Source organism: Bombus affinis, chromosome 3, assembly GCF_024516045.1.
Source record: "Bombus affinis isolate iyBomAffi1 chromosome 3, iyBomAffi1.2, whole genome shotgun sequence".
NCBI classification, from domain to species: Eukaryota; Metazoa; Arthropoda; class Insecta; order Hymenoptera; family Apidae; genus Bombus; species Bombus affinis.
This window is the reverse complement of record NC_066346.1, coordinates 1,972,199-1,997,917: the sequence shown is the minus strand read 5'-3', so window position 1 is coordinate 1,997,917 and position 25,719 is coordinate 1,972,199. Positions and strand designations below refer to the sequence as shown.

General features: G+C 27.8%; 4 protein-coding genes and 1 pseudogene across 4 annotated transcripts in view; 1 reads left to right on the top strand and 4 right to left on the bottom strand.

Moving 5' to 3' along the window:
* The window catches only part of LOC126914228 (WD repeat-containing protein 36-like), a 6,197-nt gene extending 772 nt beyond the window's left edge, over nucleotides 1-5,425 (bottom strand). Inside the window, 4 exon segments of the mRNA XM_050717879.1 lie at nucleotides 2,948-3,153; nucleotides 3,155-3,238; nucleotides 3,313-3,590; nucleotides 3,659-5,425. Coding sequence (XP_050573836.1) covers nucleotides 2,948-3,153; nucleotides 3,155-3,238; nucleotides 3,313-3,590; nucleotides 3,659-5,192 — 2,102 coding nt within the window. The 5' untranslated portion in view covers nucleotides 5,193-5,425.
* The window catches only part of LOC126914200 (WD repeat-containing protein 36-like), a 47,650-nt gene that overhangs the window by 13,393 nt on the left and 8,538 nt on the right, over nucleotides 1-25,719 (top strand). The gene's annotated exons all lie outside the window — the stretch shown is intronic.
* Nucleotides 8,345-11,429, bottom strand: LOC126914194 (WD repeat-containing protein 36-like). Its single transcript, XM_050717811.1, has 3 exons — nucleotides 9,660-11,429; nucleotides 9,314-9,591; nucleotides 8,345-9,239 (listed from the first exon to the last, which is right to left on the bottom strand). Exons 1-3 carry the CDS (start codon nucleotides 11,191-11,193, stop codon nucleotides 8,385-8,387), a joined length of 2,667 nt encoding a protein of 888 aa, XP_050573768.1. The 5' UTR covers nucleotides 11,194-11,429; the 3' UTR covers nucleotides 8,345-8,384.
* Nucleotides 14,346-25,719, bottom strand: part of LOC126914198 (WD repeat-containing protein 36-like) — a 32,535-nt gene continuing 21,161 nt past the window's right edge. The window contains exons 2-4 of the mRNA XM_050717817.1: nucleotides 15,661-16,739; nucleotides 15,315-15,592; nucleotides 14,346-15,240 (exon numbers count right to left, since the gene is read on the bottom strand). Coding sequence (XP_050573774.1) covers nucleotides 14,386-15,240; nucleotides 15,315-15,592; nucleotides 15,661-16,739 — 2,212 coding nt within the window. The 3' untranslated portion in view covers nucleotides 14,346-14,385. The remainder of the gene's footprint in view (nucleotides 15,241-15,314; nucleotides 15,593-15,660; nucleotides 16,740-25,719) is intronic.
* On the bottom strand, nucleotides 20,347-23,442 carry LOC126914196 (WD repeat-containing protein 36-like; annotated as a pseudogene).

Sequence of the window (25,719 nt, the reverse complement as noted above, 5' to 3'; positions counted from 1 at the left end):
ACAGAGACTGAGCCGCAAAAAGAAAGATAATGCTAATATACATTACATATATGTATAAAACATAGTGTCTATTCTATAAAATCAAATACTTTTTATAACAAATATGTATGTTAATATTAGCGAGTACTAAATACAATTTAATAACAAATACGATGAAGTAAACTCACATACAACTTTAAAACGATTGTATATTAACTACCTATCAAATATTATATATAATATAAGATGTAACTGTATTAAATTACAATTAATAACACTTAGATAATATTATCTACAAAATTTTTCGGAAAAAAAGTACAATTATTGTATATTGATACGTGATATATGGATAAAATAATATACTATATGTATATATGTATGTTTAAAAAATATATCATATAAATAATATAAATATATATTACAAAAATTGAAAGAAAAATATATGTATGTATAATTGACTATAGGTAAATAGTAAATAATTAATGTTACATTGTTAACTCTCGGTTATTCAATTATTTACAAATGAATAAGATATCTATTTTCTTATGGAAGCTTATCATTCTTATATAATTTTTACATCCACGAATAAGATTTTTCTTAGCGTATTTTTTTTTTTTATAACGAATTAGGAAATTGTTGGTATAACATTAAATTTAATGTGGTTTATTTCATATGAAAGTGTTTCATGTTCCCATAATTACGTATTTTTAATTCTTGTTCTATACTACCTGCAAACATTATTAAATTTATTTTGATGTTAAACAATTTTTTATGCGTTTGATTAAATTTTCTTCTACTGAGTCAAGCGATTGTAATTAGAAATACGAAATGTTTTGTCAAATTAATAGAAACTGAAAAGGAAGATAATATTTAGAATAAATATACATTTTTTTTCGACGCGCATATATTAAATTGAACGAAGTACAGCATTACGAAGAATGTGTCTTTGTAGTACCCGGTAGTATTATCGCAAAGATATTATAAGAACATAAAACACAATGAAATCGTTCTTTACAAATGTTTTACAAGTAGTACTTACACAAAATTCTACTTCATCAAATGATTTTTACAGTTTATGACTCTCGTGTCTTTTTATCTAGAAGCAACAAATCCTATTGATCATAAAAAACGAAATTCATTATCGAACAAAATTGAATATACTCAATATATTATAAGTAATATATTCAATGTATTACAGTGCAATACATTTGAATTATAAAGCAAGCATTGATAAAGCAAGAAGAGGGTGTATTATTTACACTCAGTCAACCTGGCGGTCATCCTTACAATTGGAACTGTGTTGTAGAAAAATGTACTGGTCTCATCAAAAAATTTTCTGATGATCTTAGCACAGCATGCATTAAACCTCAGGAACCAAAACTACCTCTTGGTGTTCCAAGTTCAACAATGACAGATGTTAGTGCATTTCAGAAACAATATATATATCGTATGCGCAATTTACTAAAAGAAGAAGTACAGACCTCTACAGAACAAATTAATATAAAAAAAGATGTTGGACAATGAACTGTTTATTCAAAAATTCATAAAAAACAAGATGGAACAACTTCCTTGCATACTTACTTTCTAAACCACTTATTTCATATGTTTTTGGTGAAATAGAGGGTGGTAAAGTGTGTCATATTTTATTTAATGGACAGACGATAATCTGGGCTGCGGATGCAATTTCATTCTCTAGCTGTATTATCATTAAATGAAGATTCTTATGGAATTGCTCAAAAAGATCTACCACTTATAATCAATACTTTACTTGCATTGAAGCAAGCTCTTGATAAATTACAAAAATCAAATATTATGACAAAGAAACAACATGGAGATGATAAATTTATTAAACAAATCTTTCATTCTTTACGTGCTGCGGCAAAACGAAGTCTTTATAGAAATAGTTACATGTTTTGAAATTTTATATAGGAGATTTAGGATTAGAAACAACAACAGTGGAACAGTTACATAGTTTTCTTGCTTATAGGGGAATAAAATTCTCATCGTTCATTGTAAACTTTGATGTATGTATATATATATAAATAACTTTTACTTGTATCTACATAAAATATTTTTTGGTATCAAAATATGTCAATGATTGTAAGATTATTTTTGTAATTGTTATATTTATATACACAAACAAATTATACTTGTGATTAATCTTTCCTATCTTTTCTATTTAACTTTACTTAACTGTGGTTTACTGTATAGGAAACTAATTATAAGTTTAAGATTGTAAATGCGCTGAAAATAATTTGTAAAATGTGGCAATAAAATTATTTTTCAAACATCTATAATTATTCGATCAATGTATTTTAAAAAAATGTTTTGTGATGGTCATATTGCAAAAACATTTAAAAATTACGTAAAAAATAACGTCATTTTTATTACAATAAAATAATTACATCTTCTTCAAAGCTTGTACAACACTTAGATTATGAAACAATTTATCTCTCAATACAAACCAAGACTTTGATTGTATTTCTTGCAATGTGTCTAAATAATTTCTTAACGTTTCGTCTTCTGTTATTGTCGGTCCCGTGGCATTTCAAAAATACGGCTAGGTAAGCTTGTGCTAATTCAAAAATCCATTTTCTTTTCTATCATATGATATATCATTTTCATAAACTGAAGTAATAAAGTATTTGATGTTCTTTCATCCGCTGAAAGTGATTGAATTTCGAAATCGATAAAGCTAGGATTCATATTTTTTAATTTTTTTAACAACTTCTTCAAATTCTGAATCTTTCATAGACAGTAAGGATTTGGCAACAAAGTAAGATTTTGTAACTCAGGATGAATAATCAGTTTCTTATTGACTTCGGTATCTTTAACACCCGAAAGGTCAAATTTCAATTCTAAAGACGGAATCGTTGGCAGAAAGAAAGGTGCACTCTCCGGTGCCTTTGGCGGTTCTTTCGGCTTGTTCTTTTTTTTTATAATATCGATATTTAACAGATTCTGCCACCTCGAGTGTGGTAAACCGGACATTGTAATAAGACCCTCCTGAAGTTGTGCTGGAGAAACATAATCCAATTCTGGTTCAGTAAGTTCATCTTCATTAATATCAGTAACTTCCATTATTGAGCCAGGTAGACCGATCGTTGGAATCGGATCGTCTTCGTTTACTCCTTTCAAAGAAATGTGGGAATACAAGGTACGGTTTGACCATAAAATATATACCTAAGTTACATACATGTATTGTAGCAAGAAATTCACCAGTAGGTGAAAAACTTAATGACGTGCATGCTTCTGGTACCTAAAACGTTACATTCAGTTAATATTTTTAAATTAGATCAATAATTAAGTTTTTACTAACATATATTATATTACCCGAAAAATGTCTATTAAATTAGAGGAAGGAATATCCCATATTCGAATTGTACAATCCATAGATGCTGTTACTAGCCATCTAGAGTCAGGGTTAAAACATGCGTCTGTTAATCGCGCTTGATGTCCTTCAAAACGTCGGACAATTCTTTTAGTGTCAAGATCTACTAATATAATAGTAAAATCTTCCAATGCTACAGCTATAAGGGAACTATCATTATGATATCGTAACCATTCAACTGGTTCATCCAATATCACTTTTGTTACTGGTTCAGTATCTCCTTAAAATTATAATATGCAATTAATTATATTTTCACATGTGTATCATAAAATATAGTTATTTCTTTACCTGCTTTTGGTTTAAATCTCCAAAACTTTATAAATGCATCTCTGCCAGCAGTGATTACAGTTTGATTTAAAAGATCTACCATTACACCTTTCACAGGACCTTGATGTGCTCCTTTATTAGTACCATAGCTAGCTCTGTGAATTCCTGATTGTATATTAAATCTTTCTACATGGCCACTATTATATCCTATAACAACAAAATCTCCACATTTTGTTATAGATACACAAGTTGCAATAATGTTACGATTGCTTTTAAACTTTTCTAGGATTAATTTGTGTTCTCCCATTTTTGTCTTATTAGAAGACCAAGTAGTGACTGTACCCAAACCAGAATGTGTTGCTGCAATGTTATCCCATTCTTTTTCTCTTGTTGACTCTATAGCAAAATTAGTAATTGGTGGCATTAATAAAGGATCCTCAATAAGTCTTCCTCTTTTCTTTGCAGCTTTTCTGTTGAATGATGCTCTTCCAAAGCTTTTATTCAACATTTCCGTAATTGTGGAAAACATCCTCAAAGAAGAATCACTTCCAGCTGTTAATATATTATTACCTTCATCTCCATAAAAACGAACAATATTAGGAGGTTCTGAATGACCTTCTCTAATTCTTAAAAGTCTTCCAGCTCCATCAGCTAAGTCAAATATCCATAACTTTATAGAATTGTCGGAAGAAGAAGATACTAACAATGGTTCATTGGGTAAATATTTTAGTCCTGTTACACCCTTAAAATGAGCTTTAAGGAGTTGGCTTTCTACTTTACGTTGTTCTAAGTTCCAAAATACAATGTGACCCTCTAAACTTCCTGTGGCCATTATTGGATGCTCGTCTGTTCGGAAACTAATGGATATTACACAACCCCAATCTTGTACTAATTCAAAAAGTGTTTCATCAAGCTTCAAATTATGTAATATAATTCTTCCATCTCTTAAACCTATTGCTGCAACGTCTATTGCAGGTGCCTGTTCAAGTGCAGTTACTGGTGTATTCCAGCCTTTAAACGTGTAAATTAATTTTAGAACTCTCAAATTCCATAACTGCAGTTGACCTTGTTCACTTCCAAGTAATATTTTGTTTATATAGGTGTTAGGATGTATTATTGTTGTAATTTTGAAATGTTTCTCACTGAAATCAAGTTCTGTTATCAGCTCTTCTGTATTAATATTCCACAGTTTAACAATGTTGTTCTCATCAATAGATACTAAACAAAGACCAAAAGGTAACAGAATATGCACTGTGTAATCATGTCCTTTATAAGTATGTCTTAACTCTCCTCCTCTCCGCCAAGCGTATATTTCTTTTCCACATGCTGTAAAAGTGTGATAAGGGTCTCCCGCGAGACATGTAATTTCACCTGGATGCGTTTTTGATACGTTAAGAAGCGTGAAATGTGTACAGCTGTACGTAAGAAACGTATCACCGACGCATGTTATTATAAGATTGTCTTTTCGCCTTGTAATATATCTTGTTATAAGAGGAATGTGATTACTGACATATCCTAATGCGCGATTTTTGAAAAATATTTTACTGTGTTCCATTGTCTTTCTTTACTTTACGTCGAAACTGATGCTTATATACACTTAAAGAATAAGGTTAGAATACACAGCCATGCTTTTGAGATAATATACCTATGAGTGCGTCCATGTTGGAAAGCATAAACTATGTTTTTAATGAGAGTGACTTTTACTGTTTGAAGATTTTGTTTTTGATACGTATATTTTAAATTTATATAAACTTCATTTATAAATTATAGAGTTACAGTATAATTTAATTTTCTATGTAATGCAATAAAAAACAAATATTATGCAATGTTAATTAGATTTTGTTGAAACGTACATAAAATAAAGAAACAAAAATTAAATAATATAATTAAATTAAATAATATATTAATAATTATATTAATAATTATATATATAATAATATTATAATAATAATATAGTAATATATAATATAATAATAATAATATATAATATTATATATATAATATATATATATATAATATATAATAGAATGATATAATAATATATTAATAATTATATTAATAATTATATATATAATAATATTATATTAAATAATATAATTTCTTATTTATTTGAAGCAATCATTAGTATAATTATTTGCTTGGACGAAACAAAGCTAAAATTTTTATATTTTTGTTACAGCAGTGATTTAACAATTTGTAGAAAAAATTGTTTTGTATTTATAATATTCTTAAATATGTTGCAACAAGTACATAAGTAACAATTAATTTATTAAATGAAGTATTAATAAATAGTAAAATTAAGTTCTTATATAGGTAAGGAATGGAGTAGGAAAACAATTGTTAATACTAAGTATTTTTTTTATAATTTCGTTTCAGTTATCCGTCATTTCCACGGGTTCATATAAATCATTTGTATGCTAATATACATTACATATATGTATAAAACATAGTGTCTATTCTATAAAATCAAATACTTTTTATAACAAATATGTATGTTAATATTAGCGAGTACTAAATACAATTTAATAACAAATACGATGAAGTAAACTCACATACAACTTTAAAACGATTGTATATTACTACCTATCAAATATTATATATAATATAAGATGTAACTGTATTAAATTACAATTAATAACACTTAGATAATATTATCTACAAATTTTTCGGAAAAAAAGTACAATTATTGTATATTGATACGTGATATATGGATAAATAATATACTATATGTATATATGTATGTTTAAAAAATATATCATATAAATAATATAAATATATATTACAAAAATTGAAAGAAAAATATATGTATGTATAATTGACTATAGGTAAATAGTAAATAATTAATGTTACATTGTTAACTCTCGGTTATTCAATTATTTACAAATGAATAAGATATCTATTTCTTATGGAAGCTTATCATTCTTATATAATTTTTACATCCACGAATAAGATTTTTCTTAGCGTATTTTTTTTTTTATAACGAATTAGGAAATTGTTGGTATAACATTAAATTTAATGTGGTTTATTTCATATGAAAGTGTTTCATGTTCCCATAATTACGTATTTTTAATTCTTGTTCTATACTACCTGCAAACATTATTAAATTTATTTTGATGTTAAACAATTTTTTATGCGTTTGATTAAATTTTCTTCTACTGAGTCAAGCGATTGTAATTAGAAATACGAAATGTTTTGTCAAATTAATAGAAACTGAAAAGGAAGATAATATTTAGAATAAATATACATTTTTTTCGACGCGCATATATTAAATTGAACGAAGTACAGCATTACGAAGAATGTGTCTTTGTAGTACCCGGTAGTATTATCGCAAAGATATTATAAGAACATAAAACACAATGAAATCGTTCTTTACAAATGTTTTACAAGTAGTACTTACACAAAATTCTACTTCATCAAATGATTTTTACAGTTTATGACTCTCGTGTCTTTTTATCTAGAAGCAACAAATCCTATTGATCATAAAAACGAAATTCATTATCGAACAAAATTGAATATACTCAATATATTATAAGTAATATATTCAATGTATTACAGTGCAATACATTGAATTATAAAGCAAGCATTGATAAAGCAAGAAGAGGTGTATTATTTACACTCAGTCAACCTGGCGGTCATCCTTACAATTGGAACTGTGTTGTAGAAAAATGTACTGGTCTCATCAAAAAATTTTCTGATGATCTTAGCACAGCATGCATTAAACCTCAGGAACCAAAACTACCTCTTGGTGTTCCAAGTTCAACAATGACAGATGTTAGTGCATTTCAGAAACAATATATATATCGTATGCGCAATTTACTAAAAGAAGAAGTACAGACCTCTACAGAACAAATTAATATAAAAAAAGATGTTGACAATGAACTGTTTATTCAAAAATTCATAAAAACAAGATGGAACAACTTCCTTGCATACTTACTTTCTAAACCACTTATTTCATATGTTTTTGGTGAAATAGAGGGTGGTAAAGTGTGTCATATTTTATTTAATGGACAGACGATAATCTGGGCTGCGGATGCAATTTCATCTCTAGCTGTATTATCATTAAATGAAGATTCTTATGGAATTGCTCAAAAAGATCTACCACTTATAATCAATACTTTACTTGCATTGAAGCAAGCTCTTGATAAATTACAAAAATCAAATATTATGACAAAGAAACAACATGGAGATGATAAATTTATTAAACAAATCTTTCATTCTTTACGTGCTGCGGCAAAACGAAGTCTTTATAGAATAGTTACATGTTTTGAAATTTATATAGGAGATTTAGGATTAGAAACAACAACAGTGGAACAGTTACATAGTTTTCTTGCTTATAGGGAATAAATTCTCATCGTTCATTGTAAACTTTGATGTATGTATATATATATAAATAACTTTTACTTGTATCTACATAAAATATTTTTTGGTATCAAAATATGTCAATGATTGTAAGATTATTTTTGTAATTGTTATATTTATATACACAAACAAATTATACTTGTGATTAATCTTTCCTATCTTTTCTATTTAACTTTACTTAACTGTGGTTTACTGTATAGGAAACTAATTATAAGTTTAAGATTGTAAATGCGCTGAAATAATTTGTAAAATGTGGCAATAAATTATTTTTCAAACATCTATAATTATTCGATCAATGTATTTTAAAAAAATGTTTTGTGATGGTCATATTGCAAAAACATTTAAAAATTACGTAAAAAATAACGTCATTTTTATTACAATAAAATAATTACATCTTCTTCAAAGCTTGTACAACACTTAGATTATGAAACAATTTATCTCTCAATACAAACCAAGACTTTGATTGTATTTCTTGCAATGTGTCTAAATAATTTCTTAACGTTTCGTCTTCTGTTATTGTCGTCCCGTGGCATTTCAAAAATACGGCTAGGTAAGCTTGTGCTAATTCAAAATCCATTTTCTTTTCTATCATATGATATATCATTTTCATAAACTGAAGTAATAAAGTATTTGATGTTCTTTCATCCGCTGAAAGTGATTGAATTTCGAAATCGATAAAGCTAGGATTCATATTTTTTAATTTTTTAACAACTTCTTCAAATTCTGAATCTTTCATAGACAGTAAGGATTTGGCAAACAAAGTAAGATTTTGTAACTCAGGATGAATAATCAGTTTCTTATTGACTTCGGTATCTTTAACACCCGAAAGGTCAAATTTCAATTCTAAAGACGGAATCGTTGGCAGAAAGAAAGGTGCACTCTCCGGTGCCTTTGGCGGTTCTTTCGGCTTGTTCTTTTTTTTTATAATATCGATATTTAACAGATTCTGCCACCTCGAGTGTGGTAAACCGGACATTGTAATAAGACCCTCCTGAAGTTGTGCTGGAGAAACATAATCCAATTCTGGTTCAGTAAGTTCATCTTCATTAATATCAGTAACTTCCATTATTGAGCCAGGTAGACCGATCGTTGGAATCGGATCGTCTTCGTTTACTCCTTTCAAAGAAATGTGGGAATACAAGGTACGGTTTGACCATAAATATATACCTAAGTTACATACATGTATTGTAGCAAGAAATTCACCAGTAGGTGAAAAACTTAATGACGTGCATGCTTCTGGTACCTAAAACGTTACATTCAGTTAATATTTTTAAATTAGATCAATAATTAAGTTTTACTAACATATATTATATATACCCGAAAAATGTCTATTAAATTAGAGGAAGGAATATCCCATATTCGAATTGTACAATCCATAGATGCTGTTACTAGCCATCTAGAGTCAGGGTTAAAACATGCGTCTGTTAATCGCGCTTGATGTCCTTCAAAACGTCGGACAATTCTTTTAGTGTCAAGATCTACTAATATAATAGTAAAATCTTCCAATGCTACAGCTATAAGGGAACTATCATTATGATATCGTAACCATTCAACTGGTTCATCCAATATCACTTTTGTTACTGGTTCAGTATCTCCTTAAAATTATAATATGCAATTAATTATATTTTCACATGTGTATCATAAAATATAGTTATTTCTTTACCTGCTTTTGGTTTAAATCTCCAAAACTTTATAAATGCATCTCTGCCAGCAGTGATTACAGTTTGATTTAAAAGATCTACCATTACACCTTTCACAGGACCTTGATGTGCTCCTTTATTAGTACCATAGCTAGCTCTGTGAATTCCTGATTGTATATTAAATCTTTCTACATGGCCACTATTATATCCTATAACAACAAAATCTCCACATTTTGTTATAGATACACAAGTTGCAATAATGTTACGATTGCTTTTAAACTTTTCTAGGATTAATTTGTGTTCTCCCATTTTTGTCTTATTAGAAGACCAAGTAGTGACTGTACCCAAACCAGAATGTGTTGCTGCAATGTTATCCCATTCTTTTTCTCTTGTTGACTCTATAGCAAAATTAGTAATTGGTGGCATTAATAAAGGATCCTCAATAAGTCTTCCTCTTTTCTTTGCAGCTTTTCTGTTGAATGATGCTCTTCCAAAGCTTTTATTCAACATTTCCGTAATTGTGGAAAACATCCTCAAAGAAGAATCACTTCCAGCTGTTAATATATTATTACCTTCATCTCCATAAAAACGAACAATATTAGGAGGTTCTGAATGACCTTCTCTAATTCTTAAAAGTCTTCCAGCTCCATCAGCTAAGTCAAATATCCATAACTTTATAGAATTGTCGGAAGAAGAAGATACTAACAATGGTTCATTGGGTAAATATTTTAGTCCTGTTACACCCTTAAAATGAGCTTTAAGGAGTTGGCTTTCTACTTTACGTTGTTCTAAGTTCCAAAATACAATGTGACCCTCTAAACTTCCTGTGGCCATTATTGGATGCTCGTCTGTTCGGAAACTAATGGATATTACACAACCCCAATCTTGTACTAATTCAAAAAGTGTTTCATCAAGCTTCAAATTATGTAATATAATTCTTCCATCTCTTAAACCTATTGCTGCAACGTCTATTGCAGGTGCCTGTTCAAGTGCAGTTACTGGTGTATTCCAGCCTTTAAACGTGTAAATTAATTTTAGAACTCTCAAATTCCATAACTGCAGTTGACCTTGTTCACTTCCAAGTAATATTTTGTTTATATAGGTGTTAGGATGTATTATTGTTGTAATTTTGAAATGTTTCTCACTGAAATCAAGTTCTGTTATCAGCTCTTCTGTATTAATATTCCACAGTTTAACAATGTTGTTCTCATCAATAGATACTAAACAAAGACCAAAAGGTAACAGAATATGCACTGTGTAATCATGTCCTTTATAAGTATGTCTTAACTCTCCTCCTCTCCGCCAAGCGTATATTTCTTTTCCACATGCTGTAAAAGTGTGATAAGGATCTCCCGCGAGACATGTAATTTCACCTGGATGCGTTTTTGATACGTTAAGAAGCGTGAAATGTGTACAGCTGTACGTAAGAAACGTATCACCGACGCATGTTATTATAAGATTGTCTTTTCGCCTTGTAATATATCTTGTTATAAGAGGAATGTGATTACTGACATATCCTAATGCGCGATTTTTGAAAAATATTTTACTGTGTTCCATTGTCTTTCTTTACTTTACGTCGAAACTGATGCTTATATACACTTAAAGAATAAGGTTAGAATACACAGCCATGCTTTTGAGATAATATACCTATGAGTGCGTCCATGTTGGAAAGCATAAACTATGTTTTTAATGAGAGTGACTTTTACTGTTTGAAGATTTTGTTTTTGATACGTATATTTTAAATTTATATAAACTTCATTTATAAATTATAGAGTTACAGTATAATTTAATTTTCTATGTAATGCAATAAAAAACAAATATTATGCAATGTTAATTAGATTTTGTTGAAACGTACATAAAATAAAGAAACAAAAATTAAATAATATAATTAAATTAAATAATATATTAATAATTATATTAATAATTATATATATAATAATATTATAATAATAATATAGTAATATATAATATAATAATAATAATATATAATATTATATATATAATATATATATATATAATATATAATAGAATGATATAATAATATATTAATAATTATATTAATAATTATATATATAATAATATTATATTAAATAATATAATTTCTTATTTATTTGAAGCAATCATTAGTATAATTATTTGCTTGGACGAAACAAAGCTAAAATTTTTATATTTTTGTTACAGCAGTGATTTAACAATTTGTAGAAAAAATTGTTTTGTATTTATAATATTCTTAAATATGTTGCAACAAGTACATAAGTAACAATTAATTTATTAAATGAAGTATTAATAAATAGTAAAATTAAGTTCTTATATAGGTAAGGAATGGAGTAGGAAAACAATTGTTAATACTAAGTATTTTTTTTATAATTTCGTTTCAGTTATCCGTCATTTCCACGGGTTCATATAAATCATTTGTATGCTAATATACATTACATATATGTATAAAACATAGTGTCTATTCTATAAAATCAAATACTTTTTATAACAAATATGTATGTTAATATTAGCGAGTACTAAATACAATTTAATAACAAATACGATGAAGTAAACTCACATACAACTTTAAAACGATTGTATATTACTACCTATCAAATATTATATATAATATAAGATGTAACTGTATTAAATTACAATTAATAACACTTAGATAATATTATCTACAAATTTTTCGGAAAAAAAGTACAATTATTGTATATTGATACGTGATATATGGATAAATAATATACTATATGTATATATGTATGTTTAAAAAATATATCATATAAATAATATAAATATATATTACAAAAATTGAAAGAAAAATATATGTATGTATAATTGACTATAGGTAAATAGTAAATAATTAATGTTACATTGTTAACTCTCGGTTATTCAATTATTTACAAATGAATAAGATATCTATTTCTTATGGAAGCTTATCATTCTTATATAATTTTTACATCCACGAATAAGATTTTTCTTAGCGTATTTTTTTTTTTATAACGAATTAGGAAATTGTTGGTATAACATTAAATTTAATGTGGTTTATTTCATATGAAAGTGTTTCATGTTCCCATAATTACGTATTTTTAATTCTTGTTCTATACTACCTGCAAACATTATTAAATTTATTTTGATGTTAAACAATTTTTTATGCGTTTGATTAAATTTTCTTCTACTGAGTCAAGCGATTGTAATTAGAAATACGAAATGTTTTGTCAAATTAATAGAAACTGAAAAGGAAGATAATATTTAGAATAAATATACATTTTTTTCGACGCGCATATATTAAATTGAACGAAGTACAGCATTACGAAGAATGTGTCTTTGTAGTACCCGGTAGTATTATCGCAAAGATATTATAAGAACATAAAACACAATGAAATCGTTCTTTACAAATGTTTTACAAGTAGTACTTACACAAAATTCTACTTCATCAAATGATTTTTACAGTTTATGACTCTCGTGTCTTTTTATCTAGAAGCAACAAATCCTATTGATCATAAAAACGAAATTCATTATCGAACAAAATTGAATATACTCAATATATTATAAGTAATATATTCAATGTATTACAGTGCAATACATTGAATTATAAAGCAAGCATTGATAAAGCAAGAAGAGGTGTATTATTTACACTCAGTCAACCTGGCGGTCATCCTTACAATTGGAACTGTGTTGTAGAAAAATGTACTGGTCTCATCAAAAAATTTTCTGATGATCTTAGCACAGCATGCATTAAACCTCAGGAACCAAAACTACCTCTTGGTGTTCCAAGTTCAACAATGACAGATGTTAGTGCATTTCAGAAACAATATATATATCGTATGCGCAATTTACTAAAAGAAGAAGTACAGACCTCTACAGAACAAATTAATATAAAAAAAGATGTTGACAATGAACTGTTTATTCAAAAATTCATAAAAACAAGATGGAACAACTTCCTTGCATACTTACTTTCTAAACCACTTATTTCATATGTTTTTGGTGAAATAGAGGGTGGTAAAGTGTGTCATATTTTATTTAATGGACAGACGATAATCTGGGCTGCGGATGCAATTTCATCTCTAGCTGTATTATCATTAAATGAAGATTCTTATGGAATTGCTCAAAAAGATCTACCACTTATAATCAATACTTTACTTGCATTGAAGCAAGCTCTTGATAAATTACAAAAATCAAATATTATGACAAAGAAACAACATGGAGATGATAAATTTATTAAACAAATCTTTCATTCTTTACGTGCTGCGGCAAAACGAAGTCTTTATAGAATAGTTACATGTTTTGAAATTTATATAGGAGATTTAGGATTAGAAACAACAACAGTGGAACAGTTACATAGTTTTCTTGCTTATAGGGAATAAATTCTCATCGTTCATTGTAAACTTTGATGTATGTATATATATATAAATAACTTTTACTTGTATCTACATAAAATATTTTTTGGTATCAAAATATGTCAATGATTGTAAGATTATTTTTGTAATTGTTATATTTATATACACAAACAAATTATACTTGTGATTAATCTTTCCTATCTTTTCTATTTAACTTTACTTAACTGTGGTTTACTGTATAGGAAACTAATTATAAGTTTAAGATTGTAAATGCGCTGAAATAATTTGTAAAATGTGGCAATAAATTATTTTTCAAACATCTATAATTATTCGATCAATGTATTTTAAAAAAATGTTTTGTGATGGTCATATTGCAAAAACATTTAAAAATTACGTAAAAAATAACGTCATTTTTATTACAATAAAATAATTACATCTTCTTCAAAGCTTGTACAACACTTAGATTATGAAACAATTTATCTCTCAATACAAACCAAGACTTTGATTGTATTTCTTGCAATGTGTCTAAATAATTTCTTAACGTTTCGTCTTCTGTTATTGTCGTCCCGTGGCATTTCAAAAATACGGCTAGGTAAGCTTGTGCTAATTCAAAATCCATTTTCTTTTCTATCATATGATATATCATTTTCATAAACTGAAGTAATAAAGTATTTGATGTTCTTTCATCCGCTGAAAGTGATTGAATTTCGAAATCGATAAAGCTAGGATTCATATTTTTTAATTTTTTAACAACTTCTTCAAATTCTGAATCTTTCATAGACAGTAAGGATTTGGCAAACAAAGTAAGATTTTGTAACTCAGGATGAATAATCAGTTTCTTATTGACTTCGGTATCTTTAACACCCGAAAGGTCAAATTTCAATTCTAAAGACGGAATCGTTGGCAGAAAGAAAGGTGCACTCTCCGGTGCCTTTGGCGGTTCTTTCGGCTTGTTCTTTTTTTTTATAATATCGATATTTAACAGATTCTGCCACCTCGAGTGTGGTAAACCGGACATTGTAATAAGACCCTCCTGAAGTTGTGCTGGAGAAACATAATCCAATTCTGGTTCAGTAAGTTCATCTTCATTAATATCAGTAACTTCCATTATTGAGCCAGGTAGACCGATCGTTGGAATCGGATCGTCTTCGTTTACTCCTTTCAAAGAAATGTGGGAATACAAGGTACGGTTTGACCATAAATATATACCTAAGTTACATACATGTATTGTAGCAAGAAATTCACCAGTAGGTGAAAAACTTAATGACGTGCATGCTTCTGGTACCTAAAACGTTACATTCAGTTAATATTTTTAAATTAGATCAATAATTAAGTTTTACTAACATATATTATATATACCCGAAAAATGTCTATTAAATTAGAGGAAGGAATATCCCATATTCGAATTGTACAATCCATAGATGCTGTTACTAGCCATCTAGAGTCAGGGTTAAAACATGCGTCTGTTAATCGCGCTTGATGTCCTTCAAAACGTCGGACAATTCTTTTAGTGTCAAGATCTACTAATATAATAGTAAAATCTTCCAATGCTACAGCTATAAGGGAACTATCATTATGATATCGTAACCATTCAACTGGTTCATCCAATATCACTTTTGTTACTGGTTCAGTATCTCCTTAAAATTATAATATGCAATTAATTATATTTTCACATGTGTATCATAAAATATAGTTATTTCTTTACCTGCTTTTGGTTTAAATCTCCAAAACTTTATAAATGCATCTCTGCCAGCAGTGATTACAGTTTGATTTAAAAGATCTACCATTACACCTTTCACAGGACCTTGATGTGCTCCTTTATTAGTACCATAGCTAGCTCTGTGAATTCCTGATTGTATATTAAATCTTTCTACATGGCCACTATTATATCCTATAACAACAAAATCTCCACATTTTGTTATAGATACACAAGTTGCAATAATGTTACGATTGCTTTTAAACTTTTCTAGGATTAATTTGTGTTCTCCCATTTTTGTCTTATTAGAAGACCAAGTAGTGACTGTACCCAAACCAGAATGTGTTGCTGCAATGTTATCCCATTCTTTTTCTCTTGTTGACTCTATAGCAAAATTAGTAATTGGTGGCATTAATAAAGGATCCTCAATAAGTCTTCCTCTTTTCTTTGCAGCTTTTCTGTTGAATGATGCTCTTCCAAAGCTTTTATTCAACATTTCCGTAATTGTGGAAAACATCCTCAAAGAAGAATCACTTCCAGCTGTTAATATATTATTACCTTCATCTCCATAAAAACGAACAATATTAGGAGGTTCTGAATGACCTTCTCTAATTCTTAAAAGTCTTCCAGCTCCATCAGCTAAGTCAAATATCCATAACTTTATAGAATTGTCGGAAGAAGAAGATACTAACAATGGTTCATTGGGTAAATATTTTAGTCCTGTTACACCCTTAAAATGAGCTTTAAGGAGTTGGCTTTCTACTTTACGTTGTTCTAAGTTCCAAAATACAATGTGACCCTCTAAACTTCCTGTGGCCATTATTGGATGCTCGTCTGTTCGGAAACTAATGGATATTACACAACCCCAATCTTGTACTAATTCAAAAAGTGTTTCATCAAGCTTCAAATTATGTAATATAATTCTTCCATCTCTTAAACCTATTGCTGCAACGTCTATTGCAGGTGCCTGTTCAAGTGCAGTTACTGGTGTATTCCAGCCTTTAAACGTGTAAATTAATTTTAGAACTCTCAAATTCCATAACTGCAGTTGACCTTGTTCACTTCCAAGTAATATTTTGTTTATATAGGTGTTAGGATGTATTATTGTTGTAATTTTGAAATGTTTCTCACTGAAATCAAGTTCTGTTATCAGCTCTTCTGTATTAATATTCCACAGTTTAACAATGTTGTTCTCATCAATAGATACTAAACAAAGACCAAAAGGTAACAGAATATGCACTGTGTAATCATGTCCTTTATAAGTATGTCTTAACTCTCCTCCTCTCCGCCAAGCGTATATTTCTTTTCCACATGCTGTAAAAGTGTGATAAGGGTCTCCCGCGAGACATGTAATTTCACCTGGATGCGTTTTTGATACGTTAAGAAGCGTGAAATGTGTACAGCTGTACGTAAGAAACGTATCACCGACGCATGTTATTATAAGATTGTCTTTTCGCCTTGTAATATATCTTGTTATAAGAGGAATGTGATTACTGACATATCCTAATGCGCGATTTTTGAAAAATATTTTACTGTGTTCCATTGTCTTTCTTTACTTTACGTCGAAACTGATGCTTATATACACTTAAAGAATAAGGTTAGAATACACAGCCATGCTTTTGAGATAATATACCTATGAGTGCGTCCATGTTGGAAAGCATAAACTATGTTTTTAATGAGAGTGACTTTTACTGTTTGAAGATTTTGTTTTTGATACGTATATTTTAAATTTATATAAACTTCATTTATAAATTATAGAGTTACAGTATAATTTAATTTTCTATGTAATGCAATAAAAAACAAATATTATGCAATGTTAATTAGATTTTGTTGAAACGTACATAAAATAAAGAAACAAAAATTAAATAATATAATTAAATTAAATAATATATTAATAATTATATTAATAATTATATATATAATAATATTATAATAATAATATAGTAATATATAATATAATAATAATAATATATAATATTATATATATAATATATATATATATAATATATAATAGAATGATATAATAATATATTAATAATTATATTAATAATTATATATATAATAATATTATATTAAATAATATAATTTCTTATTTATTTGAAGCAATCATTAGTATAATTATTTGCTTGGACGAAACAAAGCTAAAATTTTTATATTTTTGTTACAGCAGTGATTTAACAATTTGTAGAAAAAATTGTTTTGTATTTATAATATTCTTAAATATGTTGCAACAAGTACATAAGTAACAATTAATTTATTAAATGAAGTATTAATAAATAGTAAAATTAAGTTCTTATATAGGTAAGGAATGGAGTAGGAAAACAATTGTTAATACTAAGTATTTTTTTTATAATTTCGTTTCAGTTATCCGTCATTTCCACGGGTTCATATAAATCATTTGTATGCTAATATACATTACATATATGTATAAAACATAGTGTCTATTCTATAAAATCAAATACTTTTTATAACAAATATGTATGTTAATATTAGCGAGTACTAAATACAATTTAATAACAAATACGATGAAGTAAACTCACATACAACTTTAAAACGATTGTATATTACTACCTATCAAATATTATATATAATATAAGATGTAACTGTATTAAATTACAATTAATAACACTTAGATAATATTATCTACAAATTTTTCGGAAAAAAAGTACAATTATTGTATATTGATACGTGATATATGGATAAATAATATACTATATGTATATATGTATGTTTAAAAAATATATCATATAAATAATATAAATATATATTACAAAAATTGAAAGAAAAATATATGTATGTATAATTGACTATAGGTAAATAGTAAATAATTAATGTTACATTGTTAACTCTCGGTTATTCAATTATTTACAAATGAATAAGATATCTATTTCTTATGGAAGCTTATCATTCTTATATAATTTTTACATCCACGAATAAGATTTTTCTTAGCGTATTTTTTTTTTTATAACGAATTAGGAAATTGTTGGTATAACATTAAATTTAATGTGGTTTATTTCATATGAAAGTGTTTCATGTTCCCATAATTACGTATTTTTAATTCTTGTTCTATACTACCTGCAAACATTATTAAATTTATTTTGATGTTAAACAATTTTTTATGCGTTTGATTAAATTTTCTTCTACTGAGTCAAGCGATTGTAATTAGAAATACGAAATGTTTTGTCAAATTAATAGAAACTGAAAAGGAAGATAATATTTAGAATAAATATACATTTTTTTCGACGCGCATATATTAAATTGAACGAAGTACAGCATTACGAAGAATGTGTCTTTGTAGTACCCGGTAGTATTATCGCAAAGATATTATAAGAACATAAAACACAATGAAATCGTTCTTTACAAATGTTTTACAAGTAGTACTTACACAAAATTCTACTTCATCAAATGATTTTTACAGTTTATGACTCTCGTGTCTTTTTATCTAGAAGCAACAAATCCTATTGATCATAAAAACGAAATTCATTATCGAACAAAATTGAATATACTCAATATATTATAAGTAATATATTCAATGTATTACAGTGCAATACATTGAATTATAAAGCAAGCATTGATAAAGCAAGAAGAGGTGTATTATTTACACTCAGTCAACCTGGCGGTCATCCTTACAATTGGAACTGTGTTGTAGAAAAATGTACTGGTCTCATCAAAAAATTTTCTGATGATCTTAGCACAGCATGCATTAAACCTCAGGAACCAAAACTACCTCTTGGTGTTCCAAGTTCAACAATGACAGATGTTAGTGCATTTCAGAAACAATATATATATCGTATGCGCAATTTACTAAAAGAAGAAGTACAGACCTCTACAGAACAAATTAATATAAAAAAAGATGTTGACAATGAACTGTTTATTCAAAAATTCATAAAAACAAGATGGAACAACTTCCTTGCATACTTACTTTCTAAACCACTTATTTCATATGTTTTTGGTGAAATAGAGGGTGGTAAAGTGTGTCATATTTTATTTAATGGACAGACGATAATCTGGGCTGCGGATGCAATTTCATCTCTAGCTGTATTATCATTAAATGAAGATTCTTATGGAATTGCTCAAAAAGATCTACCACTTATAATCAATACTTTACTTGCATTGAAGCAAGCTCTTGATAAATTACAAAAATCAAATATTATGACAAAGAAACAACATGGAGATGATAAATTTATTAAACAAATCTTTCATTCTTTACGTGCTGCGGCAAAACGAAGTCTTTATAGAATAGTTACATGTTTTGAAATTTATATAGGAGATTTAGGATTAGAAACAACAACAGTGGAACAGTTACATAGTTTTCTTGCTTATAGGGAATAAATTCTCATCGTTCATTGTAAACTTTGATGTATGTATATATATATAAATAACTTTTACTTGTATCTACATAAAATATTTTTTGGTATCAAAATATGTCAATGATTGTAAGATTATTTTTGTAATTGTTATATTTATATACACAAACAAATTATACTTGTGATTAATCTTTCCTATCTTTTCTATTTAACTTTACTTAACTGTGGTTTACTGTATAGGAAACTAATTATAAGTTTAAGATTGTAAATGCGCTGAAATAATTTGTAAAATGTGGCAATAAATTATTTTTCAAACATCTATAATTATTCGATCAATGTATTTTAAAAAAATGTTTTGTGATGGTCATATTGCAAAAACATTTAAAAATTACGTAAAAAATAACGTCATTTTTATTACAATAAAATAATTACATCTTCTTCAAAGCTTGTACAACACTTAGATTATGAAACAATTTATCTCTCAATACAAACCAAGACTTTGATTGTATTTCTTGCAATGTGTCTAAATAATTTCTTAACGTTTCGTCTTCTGTTATTGTCGTCCCGTGGCATTTCAAAAATACGGCTAGGTAAGCTTGTGCTAATTCAAAATCCATTTTCTTTTCTATCATATGATATATCATTTTCATAAACTGAAGTAATAAAGTATTTGATGTTCTTTCATCCGCTGAAAGTGATTGAATTTCGAAATCGATAAAGCTAGGATTCATATTTTTTAATTTTTTAACAACTTCTTCAAATTCTGAATCTTTCATAGACAGTAAGGATTTGGCAAACAAAGTAAGATTTTGTAACTCAGGATGAATAATCAGTTTCTTATTGACTTCGGTATCTTTAACACCCGAAAGGTCAAATTTCAATTCTAAAGACGGAATCGTTGGCAGAAAGAAAGGTGCACTCTCCGGTGCCTTTGGCGGTTCTTTCGGCTTGTTCTTTTTTTTTATAATATCGATATTTAACAGATTCTGCCACCTCGAGTGTGGTAAACCGGACATTGTAATAAGACCCTCCTGAAGTTGTGCTGGAGAAACATAATCCAATTCTGGTTCAGTAAGTTCATCTTCATTAATATCAGTAACTTCCATTATTGAGCCAGGTAGACCGATCGTTGGAATCGGATCGTCTTCGTTTACTCCTTTCAAAGAAATGTGGGAATACAAGGTACGGTTTGACCATAAATATATACCTAAGTTACATACATGTATTGTAGCAAGAAATTCACCAGTAGGTGAAAAACTTAATGACGTGCATGCTTCTGGTACCTAAAACGTTACATTCAGTTAATATTTTTAAATTAGATCAATAATTAAGTTTTACTAACATATATTATATATACCCGAAAAATGTCTATTAAATTAGAGGAAGGAATATCCCATATTCGAATTGTACAATCCATAGATGCTGTTACTAGCCATCTAGAGTCAGGGTTAAAACATGCGTCTGTTAATCGCGCTTGATGTCCTTCAAAACGTCGGACAATTCTTTTAGTGTCAAGATCTACTAATATAATAGTAAAATCTTCCAATGCTACAGCTATAAGGGAACTATCATTATGATATCGTAACCATTCAACTGGTTCATCCAATATCACTTTTGTTACTGGTTCAGTATCTCCTTAAAATTATAATATGCAATTAATTATATTTTCACATGTGTATCATAAAATATAGTTATTTCTTTACCTGCTTTTGGTTTAAATCTCCAAAACTTTATAAATGCATCTCTGCCAGCAGTGATTACAGTTTGATTTAAAAGATCTACCATTACACCTTTCACAGGACCTTGATGTGCTCCTTTATTAGTACCATAGCTAGCTCTGTGAATTCCTGATTGTATATTAAATCTTTCTACATGGCCACTATTATATCCTATAACAACAAAATCTCCACATTTTGTTATAGATACACAAGTTGCAATAATGTTACGATTGCTTTTAAACTTTTCTAGGATTAATTTGTGTTCTCCCATTTTTGTCTTATTAGAAGACCAAGTAGTGACTGTACCCAAACCAGAATGTGTTGCTGCAATGTTATCCCATTCTTTTTCTCTTGTTGACTCTATAGCAAAATTAGTAATTGGTGGCATTAATAAAGGATCCTCAATAAGTCTTCCTCTTTTCTTTGCAGCTTTTCTGTTGAATGATTGCTCTTCCAAAGCTTTTATTCAACATTTTCCGTAATTGTGGAAAACATCCTCAAAGAAGAATCACTTCCAGCTGTTAATATATTATTACCTTCATCTCCATAAAAACGAACAATATTAGGAGGTTCTGAATGACCTTCTCTAATTCTTAAAAGTCTTCCAGCTCCATCAGCTAAGTCAAATATCCATAACTTTATAGAATTGTCGGAAGAAGAAGATACTAACAATGGTTCATTGGGTAAATATTTTAGTCCTGTTACACCCTTAAAATGAGCTTTAAGGAGTTGGCTTTCTACTTTACGTTGTTCTAAGTTCCAAAATACAATGTGACCCCTCTAAACTTCCTGTGGCCATTATTGATGCTCGTCTGTTCGGAAACTAATGGATATTACACAACCCCAATCTTGTACTAATTCAAAAAGTGTTTCATCAAGCTTCAAATTATGTAATATAATTCTTCCATCTCTTAAACCTATTGCTGCAACGTCTATTGCAGGTGCCTGTTCAAGTGCAGTTACTGGTGTATTCCCAGCCTTTAAACGTGTAAATTAATTTTGAACTCTCAAATTCCATAACTGCAGTTGACCTTGTTCACTTCCAAGTAATATTTTGTTTATATAGGTGTTAGGATGTATTATTGTTGTAATTTTGAAATGTTTCTCACTGAAATCAAGTTCTGTTATCAGCTCTTCTGTATTAATATTCCACAGTTTAACAATGTTGTTCTCATCAATAGATACTAAACAAAGACCAAAAGGTAACAGAATATGCACTGTGTAATCATGTCCTTTATAAGTATGTCTTAACTCTCCTCCTCTCCGCCAAGCGTATATTTCTTTTCCACATGCTGTAAAAGTGTGATAAGGGTCTCCCGCGAGACATGTAATTTCACCTGGATGCGTTTTTGATACGTTAAGAAGCGTGAAATGTGTACAGCTGTACGTAAGAAACGTATCACCGACGCATGTTATTATAAGATTGTCTTTTCGCCTTGTAATATATCTTGTTATAAGAGGAATGTGATTACTGACATATCCTAATGCGCGATTTTTGAAAAATATTTTACTGTGTTCCATTGTCTTTCTTTACTTTACGTCGAAACTGATGCTTATATACACTTAAAGAATAAGGTTAGAATACACAGCCATGCTTTTGAGATAATATACCTATGAGTGCGTCCATGTTGGAAAGCATAAACTATGTTTTTAATGAGAGTGACTTTTACTGTTTGAAGATTTTGTTTTTGATACGTATATTTTAAATTTATATAAACTTCATTTATAAATTATAGAGTTACAGTATAATTTAATTTTCTATGTAATGCAATAAAAAACAAATATTATGCAATGTTAATTAGATTTTGTTGAAACGTACATAAAATAAAGAAACAAAAATTAAATAATATAATTAAATTAAATAATATATTAATAATTATATTAATAATTATATATATAATAATATTATAATAATAATATAGTAATATATAATATAATAATAATAATATATAATATTATATATATAATATATATATATATAATATATAATAGAATGATATAATAATATATTAATAATTATATTAATAATTATATATATAATAATATTATATTAAATAATATAATTTCTTATTTATTTGAAGCAATCATTAGTATAATTATTTGCTTGGACGAAACAAAGCTAAAATTTTTATATTTTTGTTACAGCAGTGATTTAACAATTTGTAGAAAAAATTGTTTTGTATTTATAATATTCTTAAATATGTTGCAACAAGTACATAAGTAACAATTAATTTATTAAATGAAGTATTAATAAATAGTAAAATTAAGTTCTTATATAGGTAAGGAATGGAGTAGGAAAACAATTGTTAATACTAAGTATTTTTTTTATAATTTCGTTTCAGTTATCCGTCATTTCCACGGGTTCATATAAATCATTTGTATGCTAATATACATTACATATATGTATAAAACATAGTGTCTATTCTATAAAATCAAATACTTTTTATAACAAATATGTATGTTAATATTAGCGAGTACTAAATACAATTTAATAACAAATACGATGAAGTAAACTCACATACAACTTTAAAACGATTGTATATTACTACCTATCAAATATTATATATAATATAAGATGTAACTGTATTAAATTACAATTAATAACACTTAGATAATATTATCTACAAATTTTTCGGAAAAAAAGTACAATTATTGTATATTGATACGTGATATATGGATAAATAATATACTATATGTATATATGTATGTTTAAAAAATATATCATATAAATAATATAAATATATATTACAAAAATTGAAAGAAAAATATATGTATGTATAATTGACTATAGGTAAATAGTAAATAATTAATGTTACATTGTTAACTCTCGGTTATTCAATTATTTACAAATGAATAAGATATCTATTTCTTATGGAAGCTTATCATTCTTATATAATTTTTACATCCACGAATAAGATTTTTCTTAGCGTATTTTTTTTTTTATAACGAATTAGGAAATTGTTGGTATAACATTAAATTTAATGTGGTTTATTTCATATGAAAGTGTTTCATGTTCCCATAATTACGTATTTTTAATTCTTGTTCTATACTACCTGCAAACATTATTAAATTTATTTTGATGTTAAACAATTTTTTATGCGTTTGATTAAATTTTCTTCTACTGAGTCAAGCGATTGTAATTAGAAATACGAAATGTTTTGTCAAATTAATAGAAACTGAAAAGGAAGATAATATTTAGAATAAATATACATTTTTTTCGACGCGCATATATTAAATTGAACGAAGTACAGCATTACGAAGAATGTGTCTTTGTAGTACCCGGTAGTATTATCGCAAAGATATTATAAGAACATAAAACACAATGAAATCGTTCTTTACAAATGTTTTACAAGTAGTACTTACACAAAATTCTACTTCATCAAATGATTTTTACAGTTTATGACTCTCGTGTCTTTTTATCTAGAAGCAACAAATCCTATTGATCATAAAAACGAAATTCATTATCGAACAAAATTGAATATACTCAATATATTATAAGTAATATATTCAATGTATTACAGTGCAATACATTGAATTATAAAGCAAGCATTGATAAAGCAAGAAGAGGTGTATTATTTACACTCAGTCAACCTGGCGGTCATCCTTACAATTGGAACTGTGTTGTAGAAAAATGTACTGGTCTCATCAAAAAATTTTCTGATGATCTTAGCACAGCATGCATTAAACCTCAGGAACCAAAACTACCTCTTGGTGTTCCAAGTTCAACAATGACAGATGTTAGTGCATTTCAGAAACAATATATATATCGTATGCGCAATTTACTAAAAGAAGAAGTACAGACCTCTACAGAACAAATTAATATAAAAAAAGATGTTGACAATGAACTGTTTATTCAAAAATTCATAAAAACAAGATGGAACAACTTCCTTGCATACTTACTTTCTAAACCACTTATTTCATATGTTTTTGGTGAAATAGAGGGTGGTAAAGTGTGTCATATTTTATTTAATGGACAGACGATAATCTGGGCTGCGGATGCAATTTCATCTCTAGCTGTATTATCATTAAATGAAGATTCTTAT

Coding starts and splice junctions, on each gene's coding strand:
- LOC126914194 (XM_050717811.1), bottom strand. CDS start 11,193: ATGGAACACAGTAAAATATTTTTCAAAAATCGCGCATTAGGATATGTC. Junction 9,592..9,659: donor GAGATTTAAACCAAAAGCAG/GTAAAGAAATAA, acceptor TATAATTTTAAG/GAGATACTGAACCAGTAACA. Junction 9,240..9,313: donor ATTTAATAGACATTTTTCGG/GTATATATAATA, acceptor GTAACGTTTTAG/GTACCAGAAGCATGCACGTC.